Source organism: Xyrauchen texanus, chromosome 36 (genome assembly GCF_025860055.1).
Source record: "Xyrauchen texanus isolate HMW12.3.18 chromosome 36, RBS_HiC_50CHRs, whole genome shotgun sequence".
NCBI lineage: Eukaryota > Metazoa > Chordata > Actinopteri > Cypriniformes > Catostomidae > Xyrauchen > Xyrauchen texanus.
Window position 1 is genome coordinate 13,712,779 of NC_068311.1, and position 27,335 is coordinate 13,740,113.

General features: G+C 38.2%; 3 protein-coding genes across 3 annotated transcripts; 2 read left to right on the plus strand and 1 right to left on the minus strand.

Moving 5' to 3' along the window:
- The first annotated feature begins 358 nt into the window (after positions 1 to 358).
- rilp (Rab interacting lysosomal protein) lies at positions 359 to 10,613 on the plus strand. The gene is made up of 8 exons (XM_052107409.1): positions 359 to 991; positions 2,674 to 2,797; positions 3,284 to 3,405; positions 5,534 to 5,728; positions 6,508 to 6,668; positions 6,756 to 6,878; positions 6,960 to 7,058; positions 8,088 to 10,613. Exons 1-8 carry the CDS (start codon positions 530 to 532, stop codon positions 8,215 to 8,217), a joined length of 1,416 nt encoding a protein of 471 aa, XP_051963369.1. The 5' UTR covers positions 359 to 529; the 3' UTR covers positions 8,218 to 10,613.
- A 368-nt stretch (positions 10,614 to 10,981) lies between these two features.
- On the plus strand, positions 10,982 to 19,982 carry scarf1 (scavenger receptor class F, member 1). Its single transcript, XM_052107772.1, has 11 exons — positions 10,982 to 11,208; positions 11,497 to 11,552; positions 11,719 to 11,820; positions 12,347 to 12,878; positions 15,139 to 15,357; positions 15,778 to 15,906; positions 16,021 to 16,124; positions 16,210 to 16,318; positions 16,827 to 16,951; positions 17,262 to 17,390; positions 18,796 to 19,982. The coding sequence occupies exons 1-11, from the start codon at positions 11,108 to 11,110 to the stop codon at positions 19,875 to 19,877; spliced, it is 2,688 nt and encodes an 895-aa protein (XP_051963732.1). The 5' UTR covers positions 10,982 to 11,107; the 3' UTR covers positions 19,878 to 19,982.
- Positions 19,983 to 20,288: 306 nt separating this feature from the next.
- On the minus strand, positions 20,289 to 25,827 carry vtna (vitronectin a). Its single transcript, XM_052107773.1, has 8 exons — positions 25,740 to 25,827; positions 25,410 to 25,529; positions 24,843 to 25,211; positions 24,385 to 24,524; positions 23,778 to 23,934; positions 23,288 to 23,440; positions 22,796 to 23,218; positions 20,289 to 22,716 (listed from the first exon to the last, which is right to left on the minus strand). Exons 1-8 carry the CDS (start codon positions 25,789 to 25,791, stop codon positions 22,595 to 22,597), a joined length of 1,536 nt encoding a protein of 511 aa, XP_051963733.1. The 5' UTR covers positions 25,792 to 25,827; the 3' UTR covers positions 20,289 to 22,594.
- Positions 25,828 to 27,335: the final 1,508 nt, after the last annotated feature.

Sequence of the window (27,335 nt, forward strand, 5' to 3'; positions counted from 1 at the left end):
TTCTTGCATGGAATACAAAAGGAGATATTTAGCAGAATATTCATTCTGCAGTCCCTGCTCATCAATCATTTTCATTGTCATTCTTTTCTGTACAACGAAATTAAATGGTGATCGGTACGGTTCATTTTTGTGTGAACCATCTCTTAAAGAAGCTGCTATATTTAAAAACTATGAACGGCGTATGTCTTCAGATCAAAGCCAATCTGCACTGAGCAGCCTCTGAACACGTGCTGCATTAAAGCTCTCGGGTTGCAATGGCCAGAAGAAGAAGAGGGAACAACTATGGCAAACTTCCACTGGGCTTAATTCATGTACCGCTATTTTGTGTAAAAGAATACTCCACTAACATATCCGGGCTTAATTCTTCCACGTGTTGGTGCTGTGGGTGTGATCTTCAAGTTAGGACATGCAATGTTTAACACTGAATGGATGTGTCACCTTTATAACTCCTGGTTTATTGGAGCGTATCAACCAAACGGTCGCGTGGCTTTTCTGAATGCTGTTATAAAATAATGTTGAGCAAAAATGTATGCGTTTCGAAGCGAAACTAAAGATACGCGTTTATGCTGAATTGCAACTGGACAAATATAGGACTTTCGATTGTCGCTTTTTATTACAAGCCCATTTCATGTGCAATATGGAGACTTGCGAGGTCGCCGTCGAGCAAAACCAAAACGATACGATCAAGACATATTCATGTTTCCAAATGACGTTTTTATCCATGACAGTGGACGATGTGTATGAAATCGCTAAAGTCGTGGGATCAGAAGTGGAGAAACTCATCGACAGCTACGGAAAGGCGAGTGTGGAGGGTTTGGTGTCTCACATAGTGAAAGTGTTGGAGCTCTTGGAGAGTTTCGCTGCGAGAAATCAAGCTCAAACCTGTAAAGAAGAGGAACTATTGAAGGCCTTTGAGACGCTACAGGTACAACAGCAGAAGAAACGACATGTGAAGGACTTCGATGAGACAAGCGTCAGCGCAGAGAGTCTGGTAAGAGCACGAAAACCGACATATCAACCATGTCAGGGGACGTTAACACTGAACATGTTAGTGAGTCAGTCCAAATTGTGTACCATGAGCTTGACATACATTTTTGACCGTTGCGTCGCGCAGGAGACCTGCGTTGTTAGACGACTTGGTGTCAAGCTAAAATAATATCATGTTCCATCCATTTATTTAAGCAATAAGGCATTGGAGTGCTTTTCCTATTGTGAATTTAGTCACGGCTGTAGGACGTTGTTAGGCAAGAAGAATAACTGCTATGGTTGCTGCGGAGTGATACAAATAGAAGTCCTGTGAAGAGGTCAGAGCTGTGCTTTATCATGATTAAAGCACGGCTGTTGACCAATCAGCATCCAGGAGCGGAACTATCTGTTCTAAAATTAAGGAATACAGTGCAACAGTTCCTGCACACTTTTTCAGCCATCTGGATGCCGTAATATTTTTACCATTAATTTCTTCCATAGACTTTTCATAAAATCCTTAATAAAATAGTTGTAAGCCATGAAGCTCTGAGGTGAATCATAACATCACAAACTTTGTTTTGGGGTAAAAAGATATTTGAAAATCTGACAAAGGTATTTACGTCTTTCATGAGGGCAAGGATTACAATCCCATGAAGGATTGCAAATAAAACTATTGAATTTAAGTTGTTTATAATAAGTATAAATACAATATATTTCGTTTATTGAAAAATATTTCGATATGTACAAATATATAAGTAGTTTAAGGGTGAAGGGAGTTTAAAGTTGAAATAACGCAGATGGATGTCTTCGACAGAAGCATACCATTGATGAACAACCTCGTAGCTCTCGTTCGGTCTGCCTTTAAAGGTTTAGCTATAAGTTATTTTGGAAAATGAGTTAGTCTTTGGGATAAATAAATGGGATTTTTACTTCCGGAACCAGATTGTTGTGCTCTATTGCCTGTTGTATGTTTCTGGTCTATATATGCAATGTAAAACTAAATGAAACGAGCGACCAGAGGGAGAACAACAATCATTTAAGTGCTATTTGAAGTAAAAATGAAATTTACGCTCAACTTGTGCAGTTGTTAGCTGTCATAACTCATAGTAGTTAATGACATCAACATAAATAACCTCAGACCATTGGTTTAGTTCATCTACATACCCTGGTGAGGCGCTGTAAAAAAAAGAATCGGCATTATAGAACCACATGGTTTTTGACAATTTTAGCCTTGAGTGCTTTAACAAAATGGTTACCACATAATAAAACTTTAAACATTTTATATTTTGGAAGTCAAATCATTAAATGCCATCCTTCTGCCAGAAAATATAGTCCCTGGCAGTAATCAGTAAACAGAATTTTGCTAGGCAACAAGAAAAACTGTCAGCAATGGTTGCCGCGGGGTGATACAACTCGAAATTCTGTGAAGAGGTCAGAGCTGTGCTTAATCATGAATAAATCACGGCTGTTGACCAATCAGCATTCAGGAATGGAACTATAAATTTTTACAAAATGTACAAAATGTATATGGGCCTGTTGATGTTAATGCATAAATGACTTCAGAGCTTTTGTGTTTGTATGTGATTTGTGAATTGTTATTAGCTGATTTTGAAGCTGGTGTAATGCCATGGTGAAGTGGTCAGTGTCACCTCATCTGTTTGTTTGTGGTTTGAATGGATTGTTATGGTGCATTTTGTTTTGCTGCAGGACTGGTATCAGAAAGAGCAGAAATTAAAGGAGACTGTAGATGGGTTGCAGGCTCAGGTGCTTCAACTCAAGGAAGAGAACCAGGAGCTTCTGGACCACCTGCAATGCACACACTCCAAAGAAGGTAAAATGACATTGGCAACACCTAAATTTAGTAGAATTGCAATGCCTTGTTAATTAAAGTGTAATTACACTCTTGGAATATAAAACAAAGCAACTGTGTGTTATGTGTAAAGACTGAATAAAATTGTGTTTATTCATGTTTGTTTTTTACTGTCAAATCAGAGTCAAAGAAGTTGGTAAATTTGTGGAGAATTAACTTGAATGACAAGTTTGCTCAAACAACCATACTAGTTATTTTATATTGTAACATGACGTGCACTGTTATTTTGCAATTATGCTGTTAAAACAAGCTGTTAATAACAAGTTATTACAAATGTTATGGCACAATTCTGGTATATAAAGATAGTACACATTTAGTTAGAAATAACAATCACAGACTACTCAGTGTTCTTATTTAGACTTGTGTTTTAGACATTTTGTAGTACATCACTGTCTGCAAGCATTGTTTTGTGATGTGCCCATGTATTTCTTTAAATCTCTTTACTAGATCGCACACAGCGTCAGGAAAGAGAGGTGATGCTCAAGCTGAAGGAAGTGGTGGATAAGCAGCGCGATGAGTTACGTGCGAAAGTTCAGGAGATTTCTACCATGTCCAAAGAAGTTGAAGCGGTATGAATCTATCTTAAAAGGGTCATGTCATGCTTCTTTTTTTTTCTTTCCTTGAAGTTCACTAGCCAACTTTTTTGCATAAAACAAAACAGTCATAATGTAATATTACATTACCTTTTTCTATACTGTCTTTGGCCCTCTATATGAAACTCTGTGTACTTCTCTTTAAGTTCTTCTACTTTTTAGCCACCATCTTTATAGAGCAAACGCCCCCTGCCATTACATGTGTGGAACTGTTTTTTTTTTCTTCAAGAATGAGAGAATAAAATCGTGCAAGAGTTTGACAAAATCACTTAAAAGCACTCAGTTAAAATCGAGGACGTCTTGGCTAACACAAAACATTTGTCAGCCTTACAATCTCTTTACAATCTGTATCATTGTTGTTCGTTGTTCTCCGCTTTCTTACATAAAACAAATCATTTAATATCAAATAAATATTTTGTGAGCAATAATGTGTGTCTTTGGTAAGTAACCATAAAATGCAAGATTCACTCCTCATTGGAGTACTGACCATGATTTTATTTGCGGCTCATCGATGCACGAGGGCAACGAAGGTTATCCCATCTTGTTTTAATCGACAGAAGGTGTATAGTGGCACAAGTCACAGAAAATTATAATGATTGTTACAGGAGGAATGTGTCAACTCACAGTGCATCGCACCCTGCTGCGTATGGGGCTGTGTAGCCGCAGACCATTCAGAGTGCCCATGATGACCCCTGTCCACCGTTGAAAGTGGGCACGATGGGCACGCGAGCGTCGGAACTGGACCTTGGAGCATTGCAAGATGGCCTTCTCGTCCGATGAGTCCCGTTTTCTTTTACATCACATGGACGGCTGTGTATGTATGCGTCATTTACCTGGGGAAGTGAGGGCACCAGGATGCACTGTGGGAAGATGAGGGAGTGTGATGCTCTGGGCAATGTTCTGCTGGAAAACCCTGTGTCCGGCCATTCATGTGGACGTCAATTTGTTACGTGCCACCTACCTAACCATTGTTGGAGGCCAGGTACACCCCTTCATGGCAATGGTATTCCCTGATGGCAGTGGCCTCTTTCAGCAGGATAATGTGCCCTATCACACTGCACACATTGTTTGGGAATGATTTGAGGAACATGATAAAGAGTTCAAGGTTTTGCCCTGGCATCCAAATTCCCCAGATCTCAATCCGATTGAGCATCTGTAAGATGTGCTAGAACAACAAGTCCGATCCATGGCGGCTCCACCTCGCAACTTACAGGACTTGAAGGATCTGCTGCTAAAGTCTTGTGCCAGGTACCATAGGACAACTTCAGGGGACTTGTAGAGTCCATGCCTTGGCGGGTCAGTGCTGTTTTGGCAGCATGCGAAGTACCAACAACATATTAGGCATAATGTTTTTGTGTATATCTTAAAATATCAAGGACATATTTATTTCTCATGACAAATGACCCCTTTAACATTTCAAGGACCTCCCCAGTTCATGATTCACCCTCTTGAGGGTTTGAACGCGGGAGTGAATTGTGGAGAATGACAACTCACTTGGTGGTTTTACACTTGACTCAAGTACATTTTAATGATAAGGATTAGTGCAGTCAAAGACCAAAATCACCACGCCTTAGAGAGAATATGTCTGGGCAAAAACCAGTCTATTTCTTATAGATAGTTGGTAAAGGGAGGCTCTCTCTGCTAATTTTTTCGCTGAATTGATTGTAGACAAAAATCTGTTTTAGAAGTTTTGCCGGTTTGGAAAAACCACACTAAACTTTAAGAAATGTTATCTTTCTAAAAATAGTTACCCTGTAGAAATGCCATAGGTAACCATGGTTACCTGTATTTATTTTTCTCAGTGCTAAACTACATTTTTCTCAGTGCTAAACTACATAGCTACTACATTGTTAAAACCTGACAGTAGTACTACATACGTTCCCTTTATATATGTTATGTTACCTTGCCTTCATAATGAAACTGGTCAGACCGGTAACACATAGTGGTCCGTTGAAAAAAGTCATTATTTACCTTAAAAGGATAGTACACTAAAAAATTCAAATTCTGTCATCACTTATATTCACTCTCATTCTTATGCTGTTTTCAGCCATACAATGAAAGTGAAAGGTCATTCCTTGAGCTATGCTTACATTTTGTTCTACAGCTCCAAGAGCAGCAAGACCGGCTGATGAAAATAAATTCAGAGCTCAGGCACAAGCAGAACATCTTACAGACTCAGCTGAAGAGCGCAGTGGAAAGGAGAACCGACCTGGAGGCTGACCTGTGTGAGAAACAGAAGGAGATAGTGTGCATGACCTCACAGCTGGAGAAAGCCAGCATGCACACTTCTGCTAACATGGTTAGTCAAATAAACTCTATCTGTGGTGATGTTGTCATGCTATTTTCATGTGTATGTGCACTTCCCATAGGCATAATTAGACAGAAACTTGAATGTTCCTCTTGGGTGGTTAAAGTTTTGGAATTTAGCACAGGGGATCATTTCAGCGTTGTTTGGTTGGATGATGAATATATAGGTCATGTATGACCTTACTGTAGTGGAAAGGACATGGCTGTACACAGCTCCCTTTCAGATTAGAAACATTTTTCTTTTTATTATAAAATTCTGACATTTAAACCTTTTAGAACCTATTTGACCTTTGATGAATATTCATATTCAATTTTCATTTTTGGGTGATCTTGCCCTTTAAGAGGCTTTTGAGGCTGATCGCATTCTTGGGCTAAAATAATTTAGATGTGCAAAGCGCAAAGACTACAACAGACAGCGAGAAGCGGCACAGCGGTCCAAGACATCGGTCTAGTGCATGTTTATGTAGAAAAACCCTTGAAAAACAGCTTAGACAGACACAAAAAAGCAACCCTACGTGTGCAAAACAGGGGTATTTTTTATACTGTACACTAAACTAGACCACTTCTCAATTATTTTCATTTTTCGAATGATAAAATGCAATGTAATCACTTTGGAGGGGAATTGTAAACCATGGGGGAATTTTGCACATGTGATTGTGAAATGACAGATCGTCTACTGTGCTCAGAAAACTGTGTCAGACATTTATGGTATTTGACATATGGTACTCACATACTCATATACTCATATAATTCCACCTTTGCCTCCTTCAGACTAGTTCAGCCATTGACCTCACAGATAAGATGATCATTGACTTGAAGGATCCAAATCGGCCGTGTTTTACCAAGCAGGAAGTACGGGACATGCTTTTTGAGAGGAATGAGTTGAAGGCCAATCTATTTCTGGTGAAAGAGGAGCTTGCCTATTACCAAAGGTGAGACAGGTTATATGGATGTTTATGAAGCACTCTAACCATTTATATCAGAAATTGGAACTTTTCACATATCTGTGTGTTCCATAGGGAAATCCTGAATGACGAGAGATGCCCAGGTTTCTTACTCGATGCTGTACGCTCAGTGATAAAGAAACAGAGGACCATCATCAAGTCTAAAATGCTTGGCATACCTGTTAGTGAATGTAGCACGTGAGTTAAAGTTATCTGCCTTGGTAGTTCACTGTCTTTGTGATCACCTTTGTGTTTAACTGGGTGTTCGTTGTGTTACAGAGATGAGACCGATGGTCCACTGTTTGAAAGGAGTGTAAATGAAAACAATGAAACTGACAGCCACGACAACAGGCCCCAAGAATCCCGCATCAGAAACCTGTGAGTACTGCATTCATGCAACATCAGTACAGACTTTCAGCAGTAATTTACTTTAGTACAGCTACCTAATTTAATACAACTAACCTACTTTAAAGTTACAGGCTAAGCCACTAATCCGAAGTACAATAAATACATTATGAGTGTAAACGATATTGTGCGAAAGTTGTTTTTGAGCAACTATAAGTAAGCCACCCTGAAAAGTGTAAACACTGTTGTTCTGAGGTGCTTCTCATTCCTGTTTAGTTGAGCAGCTTGAGTTGTGCCTCAACTAATTGCTTAAGTTTGGGGGGGGCTACCTGTTTGCCAACCAATTGCAAATAGGTTTGTTTGGGAGACTTGTTTGAAAAAAGTAATTTTTGTAATTCTATTTGGTGTCGCTAATGATGCAAAAATTGCACACTTTACAGAGCAAATTCTACCTGATCTGAAAAATACTTTTAAGTAACCTAATGTAGTCAGCTTGATTCTGTGATATTAAATAATAGTTTTGACTTCAAAAATAAGTTAACCATTTAAACATTACCACATGAAAAAATATGTTTTAGGTTACCGGACAAAATATGTTTTGCAGTTTAATTGTGGGGCAGGTTGTGCTCTATAGTCTCCTTAAACTGCACCTGTGCATGGTATGTTAATAGACATACTGAGGATTATTCCTTTTCTATGCCTTGACAATCCTAGCAAGAAAAACATGAAATACTCCACATTTTTAAGAAAGCGACTATTATAAAGAGAATCTCTACATTATGCATGTTATTTAGTATCAAGTCTGATACACTGATATAATGGTACTACATGTTCTTTTGAAAGCATTAAGCTTCTTAATTACATTTAGCTATGAACTGTAGCTTAGTAACCTCGCCCTTTGTTTGTTTACTGTTTTTAATGAATAACCTCATTTCATATAACTAGATCTGCTAACAATAAAAACTGTCTAACTCTAAACTTTATGCTCAAAGGAAATCCATCTCTTTCATTTTTCTATCAGTGATTTCAAATCTGTCGTATCTCCTCTTCTCAACCCTTTAGATTTGGCTTGCTGACGCTCTCCAGTATTACTAAGAGCGCTGGTTCCCAGGCTTCCGGATATCCCGCATCCAGCTCCACGTGGGAAATCATCAGTCCAGATGAGAAGACACAAACCCTTCACTCCTCGTGAGAACCAGCCCCCACCTATCACTCATTCTCACTCACCAGAGGCTGCTTGTCTTTGTTGGAGATAGCATAAAAAATGAACGTTTTATTATGGGGAAATATTTGCCCCCTAGATTTTTTCCCTAGGCATTTGTGCTGTGAGTCCTGATTCATTTTTTGACACTGATTGGAAAAAAGAATGGAGATTTGAAAATATGTTTTGGATCTTACATTTAGACCTAATTTAGACCTGGTATTAAGATGCGTCTCGGGTGATCGATCACATGTGGTCAGGCGAGACACATCGCTATTTACACTTGGTCGCATAAATGCGTCTCCTGTGACCACTTGTGTTCGGATTTGAAGGGGGAGGGTCTCTGATTTCATGCAATATACATCAATCACTATGCCAGAGTGTTACTGCATGATAATAAATCCCAGATGCTTCTGAAATTTAATCTAAGCACAAATGAAACATTTCAAGTGGAATTATATGTTATTTTAGTCGATTTCCTGTATTAACCTGATCTTCAAATGTGTGCTTGTCATCTGTGTCACTGCATGTTGATATCAGACACACTGAAGAAAATCCGTAAAGTTCTTGTGATTGTGTATGTATTTGCTTTTTAAATTTTTCTGATCAGATGATTATTTCCTTTTAAAGCCACTTGTAAACAGCAAAGTTTAAACTCTTGTTTTAGATCAGCGGTTGATTGACAGGTTAGGGTGGCACTTCGCTGCTGTCTGGGTTGCATTCAGGACAGATTAGCGTTTACACCTCAAATGCAATGTGGTCATGTGTGTTTTTGACTACATTCGTATGTGGTTTTTGTGACCTGATCACAAAATGTTTTTGACCCAGTTTACACCTGTATTTAGCGCTAACCACTTGTGAGCCGATCACTCGAAATGCATCTTAATAAACCAGGTGTATCGGGTGTAAACGGGTCTAAGGTTTTAAACTAGGGAATGGGCTGAAGAATGTATTGAAAGAACTTCATTTCTCAGTTTGTAATGGTTGTTTCCTGTGCAGTCATTTTTACACACTTAAAAAAATCAGTTAGCACTAGGTTTTTGTTGAGTTAATATTGGACCGTAAGTCACATAGTACATGTTACTTTTTATATATGGGGAAGTGTGCATTTTGTTGTGTTAAATATTTTCTACTATACCAGTTTAATTTGCAGCGTCAACTATATGTAAGCCTTTTGTATGTTGCCTGCCCCAAAGAGTGGCTTTTGTTTGTGTTCAAAACATTGCTCTGTTTTTTTGAGCAGTCATTACAACTTCTATCTGTAATAAGCTGTTTAGTGGGGAATTGACTACTTTTCTAAATAACGGGAAAAAAGGGAAAGGTGGTAGGATTCTTTGGAAAACCTATCTGGAAACTGTCCTTATTTTTGCCATTTTGATTCATGCAACCGGTGGCACTTAAATGACATACAATGACATAAATGATCTGTGGTGTTCTGATAATCATAATGCACCTGGCAATAGTACATTATAGACCACAAATGTCTAGATACACTTGTTTATAATTTGCTCTTAAGCTACAGAGAATTTAAGCTGTTATTTTTTTATAGAGATTATATTTAATGTGGATATTATCCAAAGATACTGATATGCATTTCCATCATAAAAGCGATAATCACAGTGACCCTTTTATGTCACAAGGGGGCATTTGAGTATTTTGTATTAGTATTCCTCCAATACTTTTTTCTTATGAAACATTAGCTGTCCCTACATAAGAGTCAACATTATATCTTTGTAAGTTTTTTTAACCATGTGTGATTTTAATTATTTAGTAGGTCACTAAATGATTTGTATCAAACATTTAATTATATTAACAAAGTTAGTGCTGAGGAGCACTGTTTCCATTTGTTCATGCAAACTCATGCTGACCTGATTTTAAAAAGCAATAGATACTTTGGAATATGAATGCAATGTTTTAAGAGTAAATCAAGTTTTTATTGTCTGCTCTATCTGTTTAATGAGCCAGCACTTTGCCATCCTCAGCCAATTGTCTGGTTGTTAGCTATGGTGTCAGTGCACTTACTGTAACTGTAAACTAAATGTTCTGATTTTAGTTGTCCAGAGAGTTGCATTTACTCTGTCTATATGATTTAGGTCCACTTGGAGTACATGTATGACTCTTTAGGTGTTCCCTGATAGAAAGGAAGTCTGTGTTTCCTCCAGAGGAAATTAGTGATAATTGGTGCCCGTATGTTTTTAAGTCAGTGAAAAGTAATTTCATACTTCTTTTCTGTCTGTGACTCATCCATATTGTAAATCTTTGTACCTTTGGAACCTGCCCTGCATAGCTGAATTAAAAGTGAATAACTGGCGTATTTAATGCATTTTATTTTTGTAAGAACATTTGTAACCAACAAGTGCTTTAAGACTAAATAAATCCTTGAGTTGTTATTGTCCAATTTGCAAGAGTGATTTTTGACCTGTGAAGATTATAGTGATTATTTTGGTTGATGCACTTGTCTTCCTCCTTTTACTTTTTGTTCTAAAAAAGGCCACTTAAAGATAGCATGTATGCTAATTTTTTTTAAATTCATGTTAGTATGTCTGTGTATGAATGAGAGCAATTGGTGTCGAGATATGGTCGAGATATAATACCCCACCCCTCCCCTAGAATTCTGGGCCTTGATTTTTGTCTTTAAACAACCAGTGACTTATTGAATTAGAGGAAGCTGACTTTTCTTCCTCAGGAAACTTGCAGAGGAAACAAAGGGAATTGGAAAGCCCATTTTCTACAGACTTCCTAAGATAGGGGCTAGAGAGAAAGACAGAGTAGAACTGGGTCTTTTCTGTTCCAGAAGTACTGTACTGGTCCTGTGGTAGGGATAAGGGGTCTGGTTTTGGTTGGTGGTACGGTTCCTTCCTTGACACTGAGACGAAAGGGTATGGACACCTTTCTGACCTCATTTGGACTGATGCTAATGTGTGGTCTGTGCTCAGCTCAGAAACTCTCTCCAACAGGGAAGAACGTCTGCCTCAATGCCAGGTACTATTAATGTTAAGAATGCTTGTTTATGTCTTCTGTCATATTCTCAGTACGTATACTCTATTTTTGTAGATTCAATATGTTTTTAATATAATGTTCTCATAATGTAATATGTGTATAACTTGTACATATTACATATAATATATTATGTTAAATATATGTATATAAACTGTTCAGTCAAATTGTTAAGCTACATTTGTTTTTGTAAAACACAAATTAGCATTTTCACTAGTGGTCTCACACTTTTGGAGCCTACTGTGTTTAATGAATACAGTATTTCCTTAACAGGAATTCTCCAACATGTTGTTCTGGATGGGAACGGCACAGTGATGAATGCACTGTTCGTGAGTATTGATGTCATTGCTGTAGAGGTAGTTCAATACAAATGTTTTATTGATGGCACAGTTTCCTGCGAGTCTGTAGATGTCAGCAGTTTTGTGTGGTTTTCCTATGATTTTATCTGTGATTTCAGGTATCATTTATGACGTGGTCTCTTGACTGTTTTCTCAGCACTCTGTGAGGGGGACAGAGCCTGTCTGCTGGATGAAGTGTGTGTTTACCCAGGACTTTGTCGTTGCAAGGCTGGATTTTATGGGTACCAGTGCAAAACCCGTAAGTACATCATTGGGAAAACAGGTTTCTTGTTTCAGGGCTCTGCTTTAGCAATTTTGTGCTCTTGTGATTAAATATATCAGTACTATTCAATAGCATTAGTTAATGCATTAGGTATCATGAACTAACAATTTTAAAAGGCAAATTTGTGTCCCAGGGGTTGATTTTTTTATTTAAACTAAAATATTTTAAATGTTTTCTTTGTGTTATTTGAAGGGCACATTAAAACAGACTTTTAAACATTTTAACAGGACTTTAACAAGCCTTGTCCGATATAAAATACAATTTATTTAATTTTTTGAAATATGATGATCCAAACAAAGAGTGAAATAAATACAAGCTATTTCAAAATGTAATGTGTGTAATGTATGATTTCCATCAATCACAGTTGTGGCATCATTTCCACCACAGCAAACAATTTGGCCCCTTATAAAAAAAGGTTCCCCCTCAAAAGTTACTTGTTAAACAAGTCGACACAAGTTTCAGTAAAGAGAATGCTTGAGATGATTTATTTATTTTTTTGCAGGTTGCCCTCCTGAATTTTGGGGGCCTGATTGCCGTGAGCTCTGCCCCTGCCACCCTGGTGGTGTTTGTGACCCAGCCACGGGTGAGTGCTCATGTCTGCCTAGCCACTGGGGCAACCTTTGCCAAAACAGCTGCAAATGTGGACCTCATGGAAAATGTGACCCGGTCTTTGGCAACTGCACTTGTGAGGAGGGATGGTGGACATCCACTTGTTCAATGGCCTGCCAGTGCTATCCTGGCACATCCACCTGTGACCAAGCCACAGGCCGCTGCTTTTGTAACGAGGGCTTCTGGGGTCAAAAGTGCAGCTTACGTTGCAACTGCTATTTGTCTCCTTGCCATCAGCACACAGGGGCCTGTCAGTGCCTGCTTGGTTGGTGGGGTCCATCCTGCGACCGCCGGTGCAATTGTAATTTAAAACATGCTGAATGCGACCCGCTAACTGGAGTCTGTTTGTGCCACTCGGGTTACAAGGACCCTTTCTGCAACGAGCCATGCAGCAGTGGGAATTATGGGAGCGGCTGTAAGAAGAGGTAAATATTAGGAAAGGGCAATGTGATGGTCCAGTTACGTCATGTCAGAATAACCGTAATTACGAGAAAAACATGTAAAAAGCGTTAACGTCTTCGTAAAGTTGTAATAAGGCGTGACCTCTGAGTTCTATAAAAGCTCTGACTTAACAGTTGTGACGTCATGTAAAAAGATAAAAAAATGGCAGTGGCCTCAACAATTAAAGCTGGAATATGTCATTTCTGCGACACTAGCGCCACTGGACGGAATTGCAAAAATTAACGTTGTTTTTAAAACAGCTTTCTGAATACGCCCCTTCCTGCAGTTGTTCAAACAGTCAGATAGTCCCGCCGAACAACACAAACATGCGTTACGTTCTTGCTTTCAAAACACTCGAAGGAGCGCAAATGCGACCTAAGGGATCTCAAGATGTATTTAAAAGATTGAGTATTAAACTATATTTAACATGAAACAGTGACCTAAACATTTTATGTTTATGATGCAACACAACCGAGACGCTACACAAGAATATCTGCTGCAGGTGTAAATTAACGGGCTCTTAAACAAGGCCTCATAATAAATCTCCAACTGATTGACAAATTCACTTGTGAAATGGATTGCTGTGAACTGTATGCCAATGATTGACTTATGATCAATAATATGGTAGTAAACAATACACTGCATTGTAAAGCGGGTTTTTGTATTGTCTTATCAATGATTAACTCTTCTGCCACAAGAATGTAATGCATTTTAATTATCTGAAAATGTCTATATATATATATATATACACTCACCTAAAGGATTATTAGGAACACCATACTAATACTGTGTTTCACCCCCTTCAGAACCCCCTTCAGAACACTTCAGAACTGCCTTAATTCTACGTGGCATTGATTCAACAAGGTGCTGAAAGCATTCTTTAGAAATGTTGGCCCATATTGATAGGATAGCATCTTGCAGTTGATGGAGATTTGTGGGATGCACATCCAGGGCACGAAGCTCCCATTCCACCACTACCCAAAGATGCTCTATTGGGTTGAGATCTGGTGACTGTGGGGGCCATTTTAGTACAGTGAACTCATTGTCATGTTCAAGAAACCAATTTGAAATGATTCGAGCTTTGTGACATGGTGCATTATCCTGCTGGAAGTAGCCATCGGAGGATGGATCCATGTTCTCATTCTGTTTACGCCAAATTCTGACTCTACCATCTGAATGTCTCAACAGAAATCGAGACTCATCAGACCAGGCAACATTTTTCCAGTCTTCAACTGTCCAATTTTGGTGAGCTCTTGCAAATTGTAGCCTCTTTTTCCTATTTGTAGTGGAGATGAGTGGTACCCGGTGGGGTCTTCTGCTGTTGTAGCCCATCCGTCTCAAGGTTGTGCGTGTTGTGGCTTCACAAATGCTTTGCTGCATACCTCAGTTGTAACGAGTGGTTATTTCAGGCAAAGTTGCTCTTCTATCAGCTTGAATCAGTCGGCCCATTCTCCTCTGACCTCTTGCATCAACAAGGCATTTTTGCCCACAGGACTGCCACATACTGGATGTTTTTCCCTTTTCACACCATTCTTTGTAAACCCTAGAAATGGTTGTGCGTGAAAATCCCAGTAACTGAGCAGATTGTGAAATACTCAGACCGGCCCGTCTGGCTCCAACAACCATGCCATGCTCAAAATTGCTTAAATCACCTTTCTTTCCTATTCTGACATTCAGTTTGGAGTTCAGGAGATTGTCTTGACCAGGACCACACCCCTAAATGCATTGAAGCAACTGCCATGTGATTGGTTGATTAGATAATTGCATTAATGAGAAATTGAACAGGTGTTCCTAATAATCCTTTAGGTGAGTGTATATATATATATATATATATATATATATATATATATATATATATATATATATATATATATATATAATTTTTAATATTTAAAGATAACTATGTATAATTATATATTGATATGAATATGTATAATCATTATATATTGAGTTATTGTTATATGAGGGGCTTTCTTAGCAAATATTTGTATATGCGATTAATCGCGATTAATTAATCGGGACACCATGTAATTAATTTGATTAAAAATGTTAATCGATTGACAGCCCTAATATATGTATATATATATATACCCTGGGATGCATTTTAAACAGTATTGAAGGAGTTCCCATCTATGTTTGGCACTTTATTGGCCGCTATTCTTTATTATTTGGTCCAAATCATCAATTTCAAAAACATTGTATGTGTGTGTGTGTGTGTGTGTGTGTGTGTGTGTGTGATTGTAGCTGTGGACACTGTGAGGGAGGCAGACCTTGCTCTATACTGGACGGCCTGTGTGATGCCTGTGCACCAGGGTGGAATGGCACTCATTGCGATCAGCGCTGTCCAGATGGTTATTATGGCCATCATTGCCGGGATGTTTGCCCACTTTGCAGAAACAAGGACCCGTGTGATCCGGAAACTGGAGTGTGCTTACATTGTGACCCTGGCTGGACTGGACCAAGGTACAGATCTGTTGGGATCCAGCTAATGGTTGTTGTTGTCAATTGCATGAAAGGATCATCCTATTGTCTTATATAATGTGGCAAACTACAGTGGCACCATTACATTGGATTATAAAATAGACCTTAACTTAATGTTTTTTCTAACCATTTTTGCAATCACAAATAGTGTATGTGCTTAAGTCCCCCTCAAGTTCACACAGATACACTTGCTGAGTAACCACAAGTGTAGTTCATCACATTGGACATGATACACTTACTTTTCACAACCAAATATAGCTCTTTTTGAATGCTATATTGGTTTATCATTTGGAACCAAGAAACATATTTTTTTTAAAAATGTTCTGCTTGAAAAGTGTGCTTGTGCAAGTGACGTCCCATTATTTTTATCCAACTTTATTTTGGGCCTCTCCCTCGCTGCAGATGTGAAAAACCTTGTACAGATGGCACTTACGGAGATGGCTGTCACTTCCTGTGTAAAATCTGCTATCACGGCCATTGTGATCATGTGACAGGAAGTTGCATTTGTCTCCCTGGCTTCCAGGGTGAGAGGTAAGGGTACAGTGCTATTTATAGGTTGTTTGTGACTTTATGTTGGTTTAAAATGAGTGCCTTTCTAAACTTTTATTTAAATGAGTGTTAATTATAATTAAATCTCTGTTGTAGCTGTAACAGCACATGTCCTGGCCACTTGTATGGCGTTAACTGCTCTTCCATTTGTGACTGTGGGAATATTGCCTGCCATCCAACCACAGGGGCTTGCCCAAACAGTATGTGCAGACACTACATGTGGTTAATGCAGCTGCTATCCTCATTATCCATAATAAGTTTTCTGTATGTATGTTTGTCTACTAGGTAGCAGAGCAGGTCTCTTAGTTGGGCTTTTGGTTCCCCTGTTTATTTTAATTTTTGCCCTGTTGTTCTGCTGCTGCTGTTGCGGAGGTCCAGTCGAAAGCAAGGAAGGGTATGTGTTCCTCATTTTAACGGTGCATTCACTATTGTTTTATTTGTTGTTGCGCTATCATATATGGCATTTGTATTGGACTTACACTGACACCTAGTGGTGTGGAAGAAGCATCATGTAAAAGCAAAAGTTTCGAGAAGGTTATAGCTGCAGGCAGATCTCTAAAAAAGGGGCAGGAGCTTCAAACTGCCCAGCAAAGATACAGGGAGCCCATAACCTAACACTTTCACTAACCCTAACCATGTGTGGAAGTGATGCCCCCTTTTGGAGTTGGTGCAACACCCTTTTGGAGTAACCCCGCCCCCTTCTGGAAAAAACCTACCCTCTTTTGGAGATTCCATCCCATTTAAAGATCTCTGGCCCTATTTGTGTGTGCATGTCTGTGTGTGTGTCATTTTAAATGAGCGTATCACTAAGGGGATGAAATAAACATTTCTAGATGTTTTGTTGTACCTGTGACTTTAATAAACAGTAAATTAACTAACCTTAGCAAAAATGTGTCCTCCAGAGTGGTGGTTGGAGATGGAAGCCCTGCAGTACGCATGAAGCATCATGTTTATACTGTACTGGCCAACATGGGTTCAGCCATGCCATGTAATACCCTTTGGTCATCTGCTCTGCCCAGAGTTACAGGTGACATATGTATTTGTTCTGTATGCATATCTGTTCAGAATCTCTACCGAATGCAGCTGTCACTCAGACACATATAAAAGGTACATTGTGTTTTGTTGAATGGAATTAAAGGAATAGTTCACCCTGTGCTAATAATTTACTCACCCTCAGGCCATCCAAGATGTATCAGAGTTTCTTTATTCATCAAAACAGAATTTAAGATTTTTGGGATTTTATTTCAGGCCTCCTCCTTTAAACAATGCAAGTGAATGTACTCCATTTTCTTGTACTCTAAGAAATGGAGTGACAATGTTCTCTTTTGTGTCTCCAGTCTCTCATCATGATCCTGAGCTCACATTTAACCACAGCTTCATTGAGCAGCCTTCCTCTAGCTGGGTGACTGATTCATTTGAAACAGATGATGAAGGAGAGGCTGTCTATTGCGAACCTCCTAGGGAAGGTAAAAGACTTTACATCTATACTTCACCTTCCTCTTTATCATTCTGGCATTCCTCTTTTTTACTATCGTGCTATCTTGTGGAACTACAGGTGTAATTAGGTTTTTGCCTTGGTAATTGTACTTGGTTGTCTTTGTTAAGTTCCCAAAGTAAAGACAAATCGCAAATGAGATCTCTTTAACATCTTAATTGTTTCTCCTAGACAGCTATGAGATTAAATTGAGATATTTCTTGTGAGAAAAAGACCCTAGTCACACATACGTTTCTTCTAGAGTTTGAGAAGAAATCTCAACAATATCTAATAATTTGCTCAGAAGTCTGCAATCAAAACATTTAAATATGAACTCAAACATTTCTTGTACATTTCTGCAAAGACCAATTTATTTGAGCTATGTTATCCATATTAAAGTAGTTTTAGAGCTCAGCATTCTATATAGCCCCGTCTACATATAAAAACAATTATTTTTATTTTTTTCTATATTTGTTTCTCCTTGGGATTTTCTGGAGAAACAACAAGTTGCTAATTTGCTTGATCTAAGCTTATCCTATCAATTCTTAAATAATGCTTTTTCTTAATTAGCAAATTTTCTATCACAACAGTTATATTGAGAGTTGGTAAAAACATAAAAAATATGAGATAGCCCTGTTTCAGATATAATTGAAAAGGTCTAAATTAGTAAAATTCAATGATCAAATTTGTTTCACTAAGAGGCCAAACTGCAATGAGTATTAGTGTATGAAATTCCCACTGACACACACAAATATAATATAATATAATATAAGTTTATAATATAATATAAACATGAGTGCCTTTTTGTCCATTTTTCCATATTGATTTACTGAAGCATACTTATATCAAAGATAATGACATATGGCAACTTTCAGCTGACAATCCTGATTCAAACGAGCCCAAACACAACATTATATGATAAGTAGATGTTGAAAGTAAATCAAGAAAGTAGATCTTGAATTATTCCTCAAAGAGTCTACATGGAAAGATGATGCACAAAAGGGCGCTCAACACACACGTGTGTGAGTGTGTGTGTTGTGTGTGCTCATGTCTGAGGACTGTGTGTGTGCAACCACACATCCACATACTGTATGTGCTTATCTAAAGGATTAGGATTAGGATTTCTAATCCATTAATTCCCAATGGCCAGTCACTTTAGACCAGGAACACAAATGTAACAAAGTGAAATAAAACCACAAAAATGTTATTAAATTATTTTTAAAAAAAAACATTTTGTGTTCAGATGCCCTGTGTGAACAAAGTCATGGAATTTTATTTCAACTGGATGAAATAAACTATAGTTTTCTGAAAAAGAAAGAAAAAAAAGAACACAATATAAGGATTTTAATAAAACTATGAAATATCAACCAAAATGTTCTCTGCTTCTCCCCTCACAGATGTCCTCACTGTGACTGGTGGAGAGCTCCAGGAGCTGAACTCTAAGTGTAACTTCTTCCCTGACCCATCAACCTTCAGCAGTGAGGACATGTCACAAGCTTTTGGCATCCCCCGTACCTCCAGCATTGCCAAATCCAAGCGCCCTTCTGTCTCCTTTGCCGAGGGCACAAAGTTCAGCCCTAAAGAACGCCGCAGCTCAATCCAAGATCTGCCCGGCTCTACCCGAAAACCCAAAACCTGGGGTGTTCTGATGCTCTCAGCCTTGCAAGGAGGACAGGGGAACCGTTGCGAGGTAGAAGCTAAAAAGGAAGAGAAAAACAATGGGGAGAATGCATCCTGTGAGGATCAAGAAGCTACTACTGTGACACCTCAAGCCTCAAACTCAGAAAAATATAGTTCTGGTCCAATAAGGACTCACCTCACTGTTCCAGGTGGGAGACTTTCCTACACCAGAAAGAACACACAGTTACAGAGCTCCTCCGATGGGTGCCAAGAGATGGATTTAGATGCAGAGAAACTGACGACTGTATATGTGACTGTGGGTAAGACCGCAAAGATGGCTAAAGAAGAGTCCAGCTCTCAGGGATCTGTCCAGGCAATGCTCCGAAGACTGGGCAGCCTCCAGAGACAGAGAGAGGAGACTACCCAGCCAAAAGGTAGGGGGCAGGCAATTGCCAAGCCTCCAAGGAGAAAACTGGGAGCACGGGCCAGTGCGTGGGAGCAAGCTACTGGGTCAGGCCATGCGGAAGTGATCATGAGAAAACCTAGTCGGAGGAAACATATCTCCCTCAGCTCCCCCTGTACAGTGGGGGAAACAAACATTCCCCAGGAGAAAAGCACCCCCAAGAGGCCCCTTTCCTCCATTTTAAAGAGTGTTCCAGAGAGCGATGTGCAAAGATCATTGGTGGAACAAGATGCAGAAACTATTAGTCAGCCAGACAGTCCAGCAGAGCATGTATATGAGACCGTGGCTCTGTCAGATGGCGTTTCCAACTCCTCAGATATTATTATCAATGAGACAGTTGTTGAACAAGCAGAAACTGAGCCAAATTATGAGAATGTTTATGTAAAACATTCATAATACATACATATCCCCTGAATCTCAGAGAAAAGCATTGTTGGGATTATTTTGTTTATATATTCCCATTATGGTTCCCATTAAATTGCTATTTTATCATTTGAAGAAATTGCCTTTAATTTATAATTTTCCATTAAAAGCATTACATTTGAAACTTTCCTCTAAAAGACATTCTAGCTAAAGTTTGCCCTAAAATGGCATTGAGGGGAATTATTATGGTATACATCCTAAAAATAACATGATCAACAGATACAGTACTTCCTGGTTCTCCTAATGCGTTCCTGTGTAATTGCATTTCTTGGTATTTGTCATCTCTTGCTCTTGGATTAGTTCTTTCATGCATCAGTACTGTGCAGTTCTTTGCAGCAAGACAGAGATTACTAGTAATAGGGGGTGATGTGGATATATTCAATTAGGTGCCATATTTTCTTTGGAGAGAGCAATCAACCACATTGAACAGACGAATCATGCCAAAACATAGACAGGAAATGTATTAGGACATTGTTGACAGCAAAGCAGTTAAGAAACACCATTTTACAGTGCTGAAGGTAAAAAAAAAACACTTTTGACTTTTTGGACTTACATTTCTGTTAATAACTTTCAAAAGAAATTATACAGTTATAAAAGACATGGTGCTGAATATAAATCAAAGAGTTTCAATTTAAGTGAGAAAGATTTTTTGTAAAGGCAGTTATTTCTACTGCCAATGTACTGGACCAAGAGATGCTATGCAAGGGATCCCAGCCGATGAATTAGACACACCCTCTCTTTCCAAATCACCGCCCTCACACAGGGCAAGATACTTGAAAAGGATATAGCTGCAGTCAGTTCTTCAAAAAGGGGCTGGAGCTCCAAACCGCCATTAGAGATATAGTACAATTTCTCAGCTCTTTTGGGCCATACAATGCAAGAGAATGGGTGCCAAAATTTTTAACCCTTCAAAAATTCATAGGTTAGCAGAAAAGTAATCCATATGACTCCAGTGGTTAAATCCATGTCTTCAGAAGTGATTTGATAGGTGTGGGTGAGAAACAGATCAATGTTTCAGTCCATTTTTACTATTAATTCTCCTCCCTGCTCAGTCAATCTCCACTTTAACTTTCACATTCTTCATGCATATGCCCCCTATAGGGCAGGGATAATACATTCTAGCAAAAATTGACTTAAATAGTGATCTGTTTCTCACCATCTAAAAATATGGATTTAACCACTGGATTCTGATGGATTAATTTGATGCTTCCTTTATGTGCGTTTTGGAGCATCAACATCACTTGCATTGTACGAACCTACAGAGCTTAAATATTCTTCCAAAATATGTGTTCTGCAGAAGAAAGTCAAACACATCTGGGATGGCATGAGGCAAATGAAGAGAGAATTTTCATTTTTAGGTGAACTATTCCTTTAAAATGCTTGGAGACTGTTGCAATAAGAGATGGTGCAGAAGAGCAGCTCAGTGTCACAGGTAAAATAAGTAAAATAAAGTAAACATGAAAGTAATTTAATGTGTGCAAGCTACTTGGTTGCTTGACCATGTACAAGTAGCCCTACTTTGATGTTAGTTATCAAAGCAAAGGTAGTAACATAGTGTTCTCACACAAACTAACAGCAGAAATGCTTTTATTTACTGAGATAAAAGAACCTCAGCACTTTTACCATAGTTGAGAGCATAATGGTCAACTATGTTGTGACAGTAAGTCTTCATTTACAGACACTGGAACCTACCTGATGCAAAAAATTTACAAGGTGTAAAACATCTTGAAGATTAGCAGACAGGTGGCAAATTCATAATGGGATGAGCTATTTCAACGCACTGAAGCATCCCCCCCATAGACATCCATAAAACAAGAAACTTCCTGCTGCCCATATGCGCTGCCCTGTTAACGCACAGAATTATTAGCAGGCAGAAATGGCTCAAATTGTTCTGGCCATGGCCCGCTGTTTACAGTACATAGCCTAGCCCTAGTGTAACAAAGACTGGTGTGATATTTCATGGCACCTATGTCTGATAAGACAGGTAATAGGACATGTTCTTCATGTCATTTCATCAAAATTGTATTTTTAAAGCACCTTTAATATGATGTGCTTTGAAAAGGAATGATGAATTAACACATGAAAAAGAATTACTGATTTTTTATTAAATGCATTACTGTTCCTAAGTAAAAGAGGTAAAGATTATGGCTGTAGCCTGAGCAGTTTGCCTTCTTTTGTAACCCTCAGTACAGAACACAATTAAATTGCTTCATGCAAGTCCTCAATAAAAATGAATAATTCTCAATGTCCCCACATCTGTATAGGCCTAGTTCAGATGATATATTTATGGAATAACATGGTGACAACAGAGAACTAATCAATGCAACAATCAGGAATACAGGTTACAAGCTGAACTTTGTCCCCATTGATTGTGCTGCTAACTGTAACATTGACCTGGTCCTGAGGTAAAAACACACACAGTCATTGATTTCAAATTGGACCGTGTAGATCGTGTGGCTATCCAAATGGATCTCTTTGGTCCATCCATTAAATATGTTTTCATTTCCTGATAACATAATCCACATAAACTGAATGGTGAAAAAAACAAAAGAAAGAAATGACAAAATATCAGCATGGCTGTGATTACATACAACAGAATCACAGTTGTGCTGATGCCTTTTTTAGACCACACAAATGCTCGTCTTATGACATGATAAATACTAATAAATGCCAGTCTTTTGCAGTCAGACTCATCTTTTTTCTGCCCCTGGTGTGTCTTTGCAGCCAAGCCAGTATTTGCCAATAGGTCTCGGGTATGGAGGGTTTGCATAGTCAACTTGCTTGGTTCGCAGATCTACTCGATAGTAATGATCTGAAAGAAGAAAGATTGAGATTTGAGTATAACACAACACTCAAAAATTCTAGAGCTGTGAAAGGTATATGTGAAGTACCTCCTTGGAAGAAGTAGACGCTTTGTAAGGGCTGGCTCCTGCGCAGTATGTCATAGGCTATGTCTTCAGAAGGGTTGTACCTGTAGTTATAATCATCGTCATTCCTCCTACGATAATCATCTCTGCGTCTGTCCTGGTCTCTCCACCTGTCCTGGCCAAACCTCTGAGTGAACTCCTGTCCAATGCCGATGCCTCTCTCAGCCATAGTCTCCCAGTATGGAGATCTATTCTGTCTGCGTCTGGAGCCCCATTCTTGATCCCACTGCTGGTCCCAGTTCCGCCGGTAATCCCGCCTGTCCTGGTGCCTCCTGCTGGGCCATCTTGGAGTGACATAGAGTCTGCCAGCCAGCACAGCATCCACAGGAGATTTGATGCCAATCCAGTCTTTGTTGATGAAGTGATGGTCACCGTGATGATTTAGGGCTGGACAAAAGCATTTTAGGTTGTATTACAGAAGCTTTCTCAGTTAAATAGTATTAAAAAAATAATTACCTCCACCGAAGAGCTGGTTGAAGTGTTCAAACCATCTGTCATTATAAATGTTAGTGTATCTTCTGAAGAGTGCTGAAGGAGATCTCAATGACAATTGAATGCACTCCCTATGCGATGGCTGGTGCCTGAAATCATACTGGTAATATTGGTCTCCTAGAAACAGTTAAACAGTAAGATTTCAAGTTAAATTAACATTAAAAATACATTTATTTTATGTTCTATTCCATTGGTTTTAACAGGCAATACAGCAGTGCCAAAAAATGAATTAACAATCAATAAAAATAATAATAAAAATACTAAATAAAAAAATACACAGGTTATAATAATAAAGATAAAAAATAAGAATACATTAAAACATTATATAGATAGTGTTTAAAAAGAATAAGAGTAATAATAATAATTATTAAAATAATAATAATAAAGCGAGTTAAACAAGCAATTACTTAAAATGTCAATCTAAATGAATAAATGAATTTAAGTAAGGCCCAACCTTTAAAAAAATAAACCCTCTCTTTCCCATGGTGGCTATGAGCAGGAATGGCAAAGGCAGCATCCAGATTGTCTGGTATCTTCTCAAATCCTACAGAAATATTTCGTGGGAAGTCCTCATCTAATACACCCTCATCAAACCTCCAGTATTTGTTACCCTGGCAATAATATAATATAGTAAACTCATTATTTCAGATTACTGATGCAACTGTTTATTCCATTGCCAGTAGTACAGAGAAACATTTCTTGAATTTCATAAATAAATAAACACTTCAATTTCTCAATGGTTTGAATTGTAAAATTTAAAAAGTTAGTTCACCTCAAAATGAAAATGATGTCATCATTTACTCACTCTCATGTCATTCCAAACCCTATATTACTTTATTTTTTCATGGAACACAAAAGGAGATGTTAGGCAGAAGATTAGGGACTGACAACCTTATTCAGCATTCACCTTCATTGTATGGAAAAAAACAAATAAAAATCCAATGAAAGTGAATGGTGACTGATATTTGCCTAACATTCAGGTTTGTCATGAGTGTGAGTAAATGATGACAGAATTGTCAATTTTGGGTGAACTATCCCTATAAGTGTGAGGTCTTCCATACTTTAAAGATGTATGTCTTTCCTTGGCAGTTTATGCGAGTGAAAGCAGCATCTATTGGACCTTTAATTCCCCAGATGTCTTGGATGAGCTTTGGGTACCCGGGCAACACTGATTTCTCATCAAGCTCAAAAAAATATTCTCCTGGGGACATACATACCACACAACATTCAGGCGAATCAAATTCAAACAAATTAAGTCAATATAGGTACAACAACAGTAGTTAAGAGTTAACATTAAACCATCATAAGATTCTAGTAGCTGTACTTTTTATTGTTTATTGTATTGTCTTCATTATTATTTAATATATTTGGCCTATTATTATACACAGATTGTACTTTAGTCTTCTATCTGCCTTTTGTAATTTGCATTATTTTATATTAACGAAAGTCTACGTATACTCTGTATAATAAATAATAATTATGTTAACTGCTATAGATTTGTTTACTGTAACCCACTTACCCCTGAAGGCGTAGATAGAGCCGTTTTTAAGCTGCATGAAGGAGTCAAAGGGTCTACCACTGCAGACTTCAGCATCAGGGTCTTTAGCCTTTGTTGGGGTGGGGTTTTCAGTTTTGGTTGGGGTTAAAGTCTTAATGGAGGTTAATCTAGAAGTTGGAGTGGCAGCAGTGGCAATCACTGGTTTTGTCTTATCATCTGGCTTTGAGTCCAAGACATGCGTAGTTGTTGTTAATAGGCTTAATATTTCTGCAAAGGTTGCTGGAGATGGGGTCATCATGTTGTGCTGTGATCTGGATCTGATGGACTCCTCTGTGCTGTTTGATTCCTCTTCATCATCTTCAGGATAAAAGGGAAAGGTGTCTCCACGAGCTGTGAGTCAACAACAAGAACAGTTTCTCAAGCACCTTGTTTGGTCATTGACTATTACAAGTTACTCTTGACAGGTTTTACTGGCTTTTATGATATTTCTAGCAACTCATAACCGAAGTTTGTTTGAAAATGGGCTCTTTATCCTACATCAGCCTATATAATATGCACAAATCTTAAACCTGCGTGAGATAAACTTACTTAAAATACGACAAGTGGACTCATAGTCTTTGCAACAGCTCTTGTAGTAAGTACACATGGAGTCACACTGACAGTTCTTGGTGGCGTCGAAACCATTTTCACACCGCTCAATGCAAGACTCTGACAAAAGGAAGAGGACACAGAAATATATGTTATATATATATATATATATATATATATATATATATATATATATATATATATATAATCTTTCAAATATTTCCTCTAATCCCACATTCTTGCAATTTAACCAGTTTGACTATGTAGGCTAAGCATGGAAACATTATCGAAAACATTATTAATCTGAAATGTTAAGATGTTAATTCTTACCTTCAGCTGCATATGTGAAGGTAAGCAGTCCTAGCAGCAGAATAAGCCTCATTCTGGTGTGTCTGAGAGAATCTGACTGAAAAACCAGGCTGAGGTAGCCCACAGAGAGATCAGTAGATCAATAGAATCAGAGGTCACTTACCCACTCTTGTTTACTTTAACTTGTATGCAATGTTAAAATGTGAACTGTCTTTCGTCTTTTAAAATAGGACTGGGGAACTGTTGTACAGAGCAATGGTAAAATAAACTTTAAATGAATATTCCAGGTTCAATAAAGGTTAAGCTCAAGCAACAGCATTTGTGGCATAATATTGATTACCACAAAACTTAATTTTGACTCGTCCCTCCTTTATTTTAAAAAGAAAATGAAGGTTACAGTGAGGCGCTTATCATGGAAGTGAATGGGGCCAATACATAAACTTTAAAATTCTCACTGTTTCAAAAGAATAGCCACAAGATATAAACAATATATGTGCAAATATGATTTTAGTGTGATCAAATCTTGGTTGCCATGAACACGTAATACTGTAAACCTGAAAACATCTGTAAAAACAACGATTTAAACAACTTAACAGCTCAAAATAAATATAAGTTTTAACAGAAGAATTAATGTAAGTGCTTTTATAAAATTATACATTTCACATTTCTATCTTTAAACCCTCCAAACATTGCCCCCATTCACTTCCATTGTAAGTGCCTCACTGTAACCTCGATTTTTGCTTCTTTTATTTAAGAAAAGGAGGGATGAGTCGAAATTATTTTTCTGTGGTAATAGACACTATGCCACACATTTAAATGACAGTAAAGTTATAGCAATCCCTAATTTCACCAATGTAGTATTGTACATCAGGGTGATAAATGTAAAGGTATTAAACAACAAATAATGCTTTTTTACAACTTTCAAAGTGTAGGATATACCCTCACTGAACACTTTATTAGCAACACTATGGTCCTAATAAAGTGCCTGGCACGTCTTCTGCTGTTGTAGCCCATCTGCCTCAAGGATCAACATGTTGTGCATTCTGAGACATTATTCTGCTTACTACAATTATACAGAGTGGTTTTCTGAGTTACCGTAGCCATTCTGTCAGCTTGAACCAGTCCGACCATTCTCCATTGACTCTCATCAACAAGGCGTTTCCATCCGCAGAACTGCTACTAACTGGATGTTTTTGGCACCATTTTGAGTAAACTCTAGAGACTGTTAAGTGTGTGAAAATCCCAGGAGATCAGCAGTTACAGAAATACTCAAACCAGCTCATCTGGCACCAACAATCACGCCACGGTCGAAATCACCGAGGTCATAATTTCCCCCATTCTGATGGTTGATGTGAACATGAGCTCATAAGCTCCTGACTCATATATTATTTTATACAGTGCTCTGCTGCCAAACGATTGGCTGATTATTGCATAAATAAGTAAGTGCTCAGTGAATTTATTATGTATACAAATTCCAACAAGACATTCTTTTTCAGGCTCATATGGGAGTGCATTGCTTAGGAACTCTTGTCGCAAATAACTCTGTTGACATCTGTGAAAAGTTAATGATTAACAGATTCATAAACAGTGTAGTATAAAAACACCAACTGAAACAAC

Coding starts and splice junctions, on each gene's coding strand:
- vtna (XM_052107773.1), bottom strand. CDS start 25,791: ATGAGGCTTATTCTGCTGCTAGGACTGCTTACCTTCACATATGCAGCT. Junction 23,441..23,777: donor GAGGGTTTATTTTTTTAAAG/GTTGGGCCTTAC, acceptor AACTGTTTCTAG/GAGACCAATATTACCAGTAT. Junction 22,717..22,795: donor CGTCTACTTCTTCCAAGGAG/GTACTTCACATA, acceptor TTCTTCTTTCAG/ATCATTACTATCGAGTAGAT.
- rilp (XM_052107409.1), top strand. CDS start 530: ATGCGTTTCGAAGCGAAACTAAAGATACGCGTTTATGCTGAATTGCAA. Junction 2,798..3,283: donor ATGCACACACTCCAAAGAAG/GTAAAATGACAT, acceptor TCTCTTTACTAG/ATCGCACACAGCGTCAGGAA. Junction 6,669..6,755: donor GAGCTTGCCTATTACCAAAG/GTGAGACAGGTT, acceptor TGTGTTCCATAG/GGAAATCCTGAATGACGAGA.
- scarf1 (XM_052107772.1), top strand. CDS start 11,108: ATGGACACCTTTCTGACCTCATTTGGACTGATGCTAATGTGTGGTCTG. Junction 12,879..15,138: donor GGGAGCGGCTGTAAGAAGAG/GTAAATATTAGG, acceptor GTGTGATTGTAG/CTGTGGACACTGTGAGGGAG. Junction 15,358..15,777: donor CCTGGCTGGACTGGACCAAG/GTACAGATCTGT, acceptor CCCTCGCTGCAG/ATGTGAAAAACCTTGTACAG.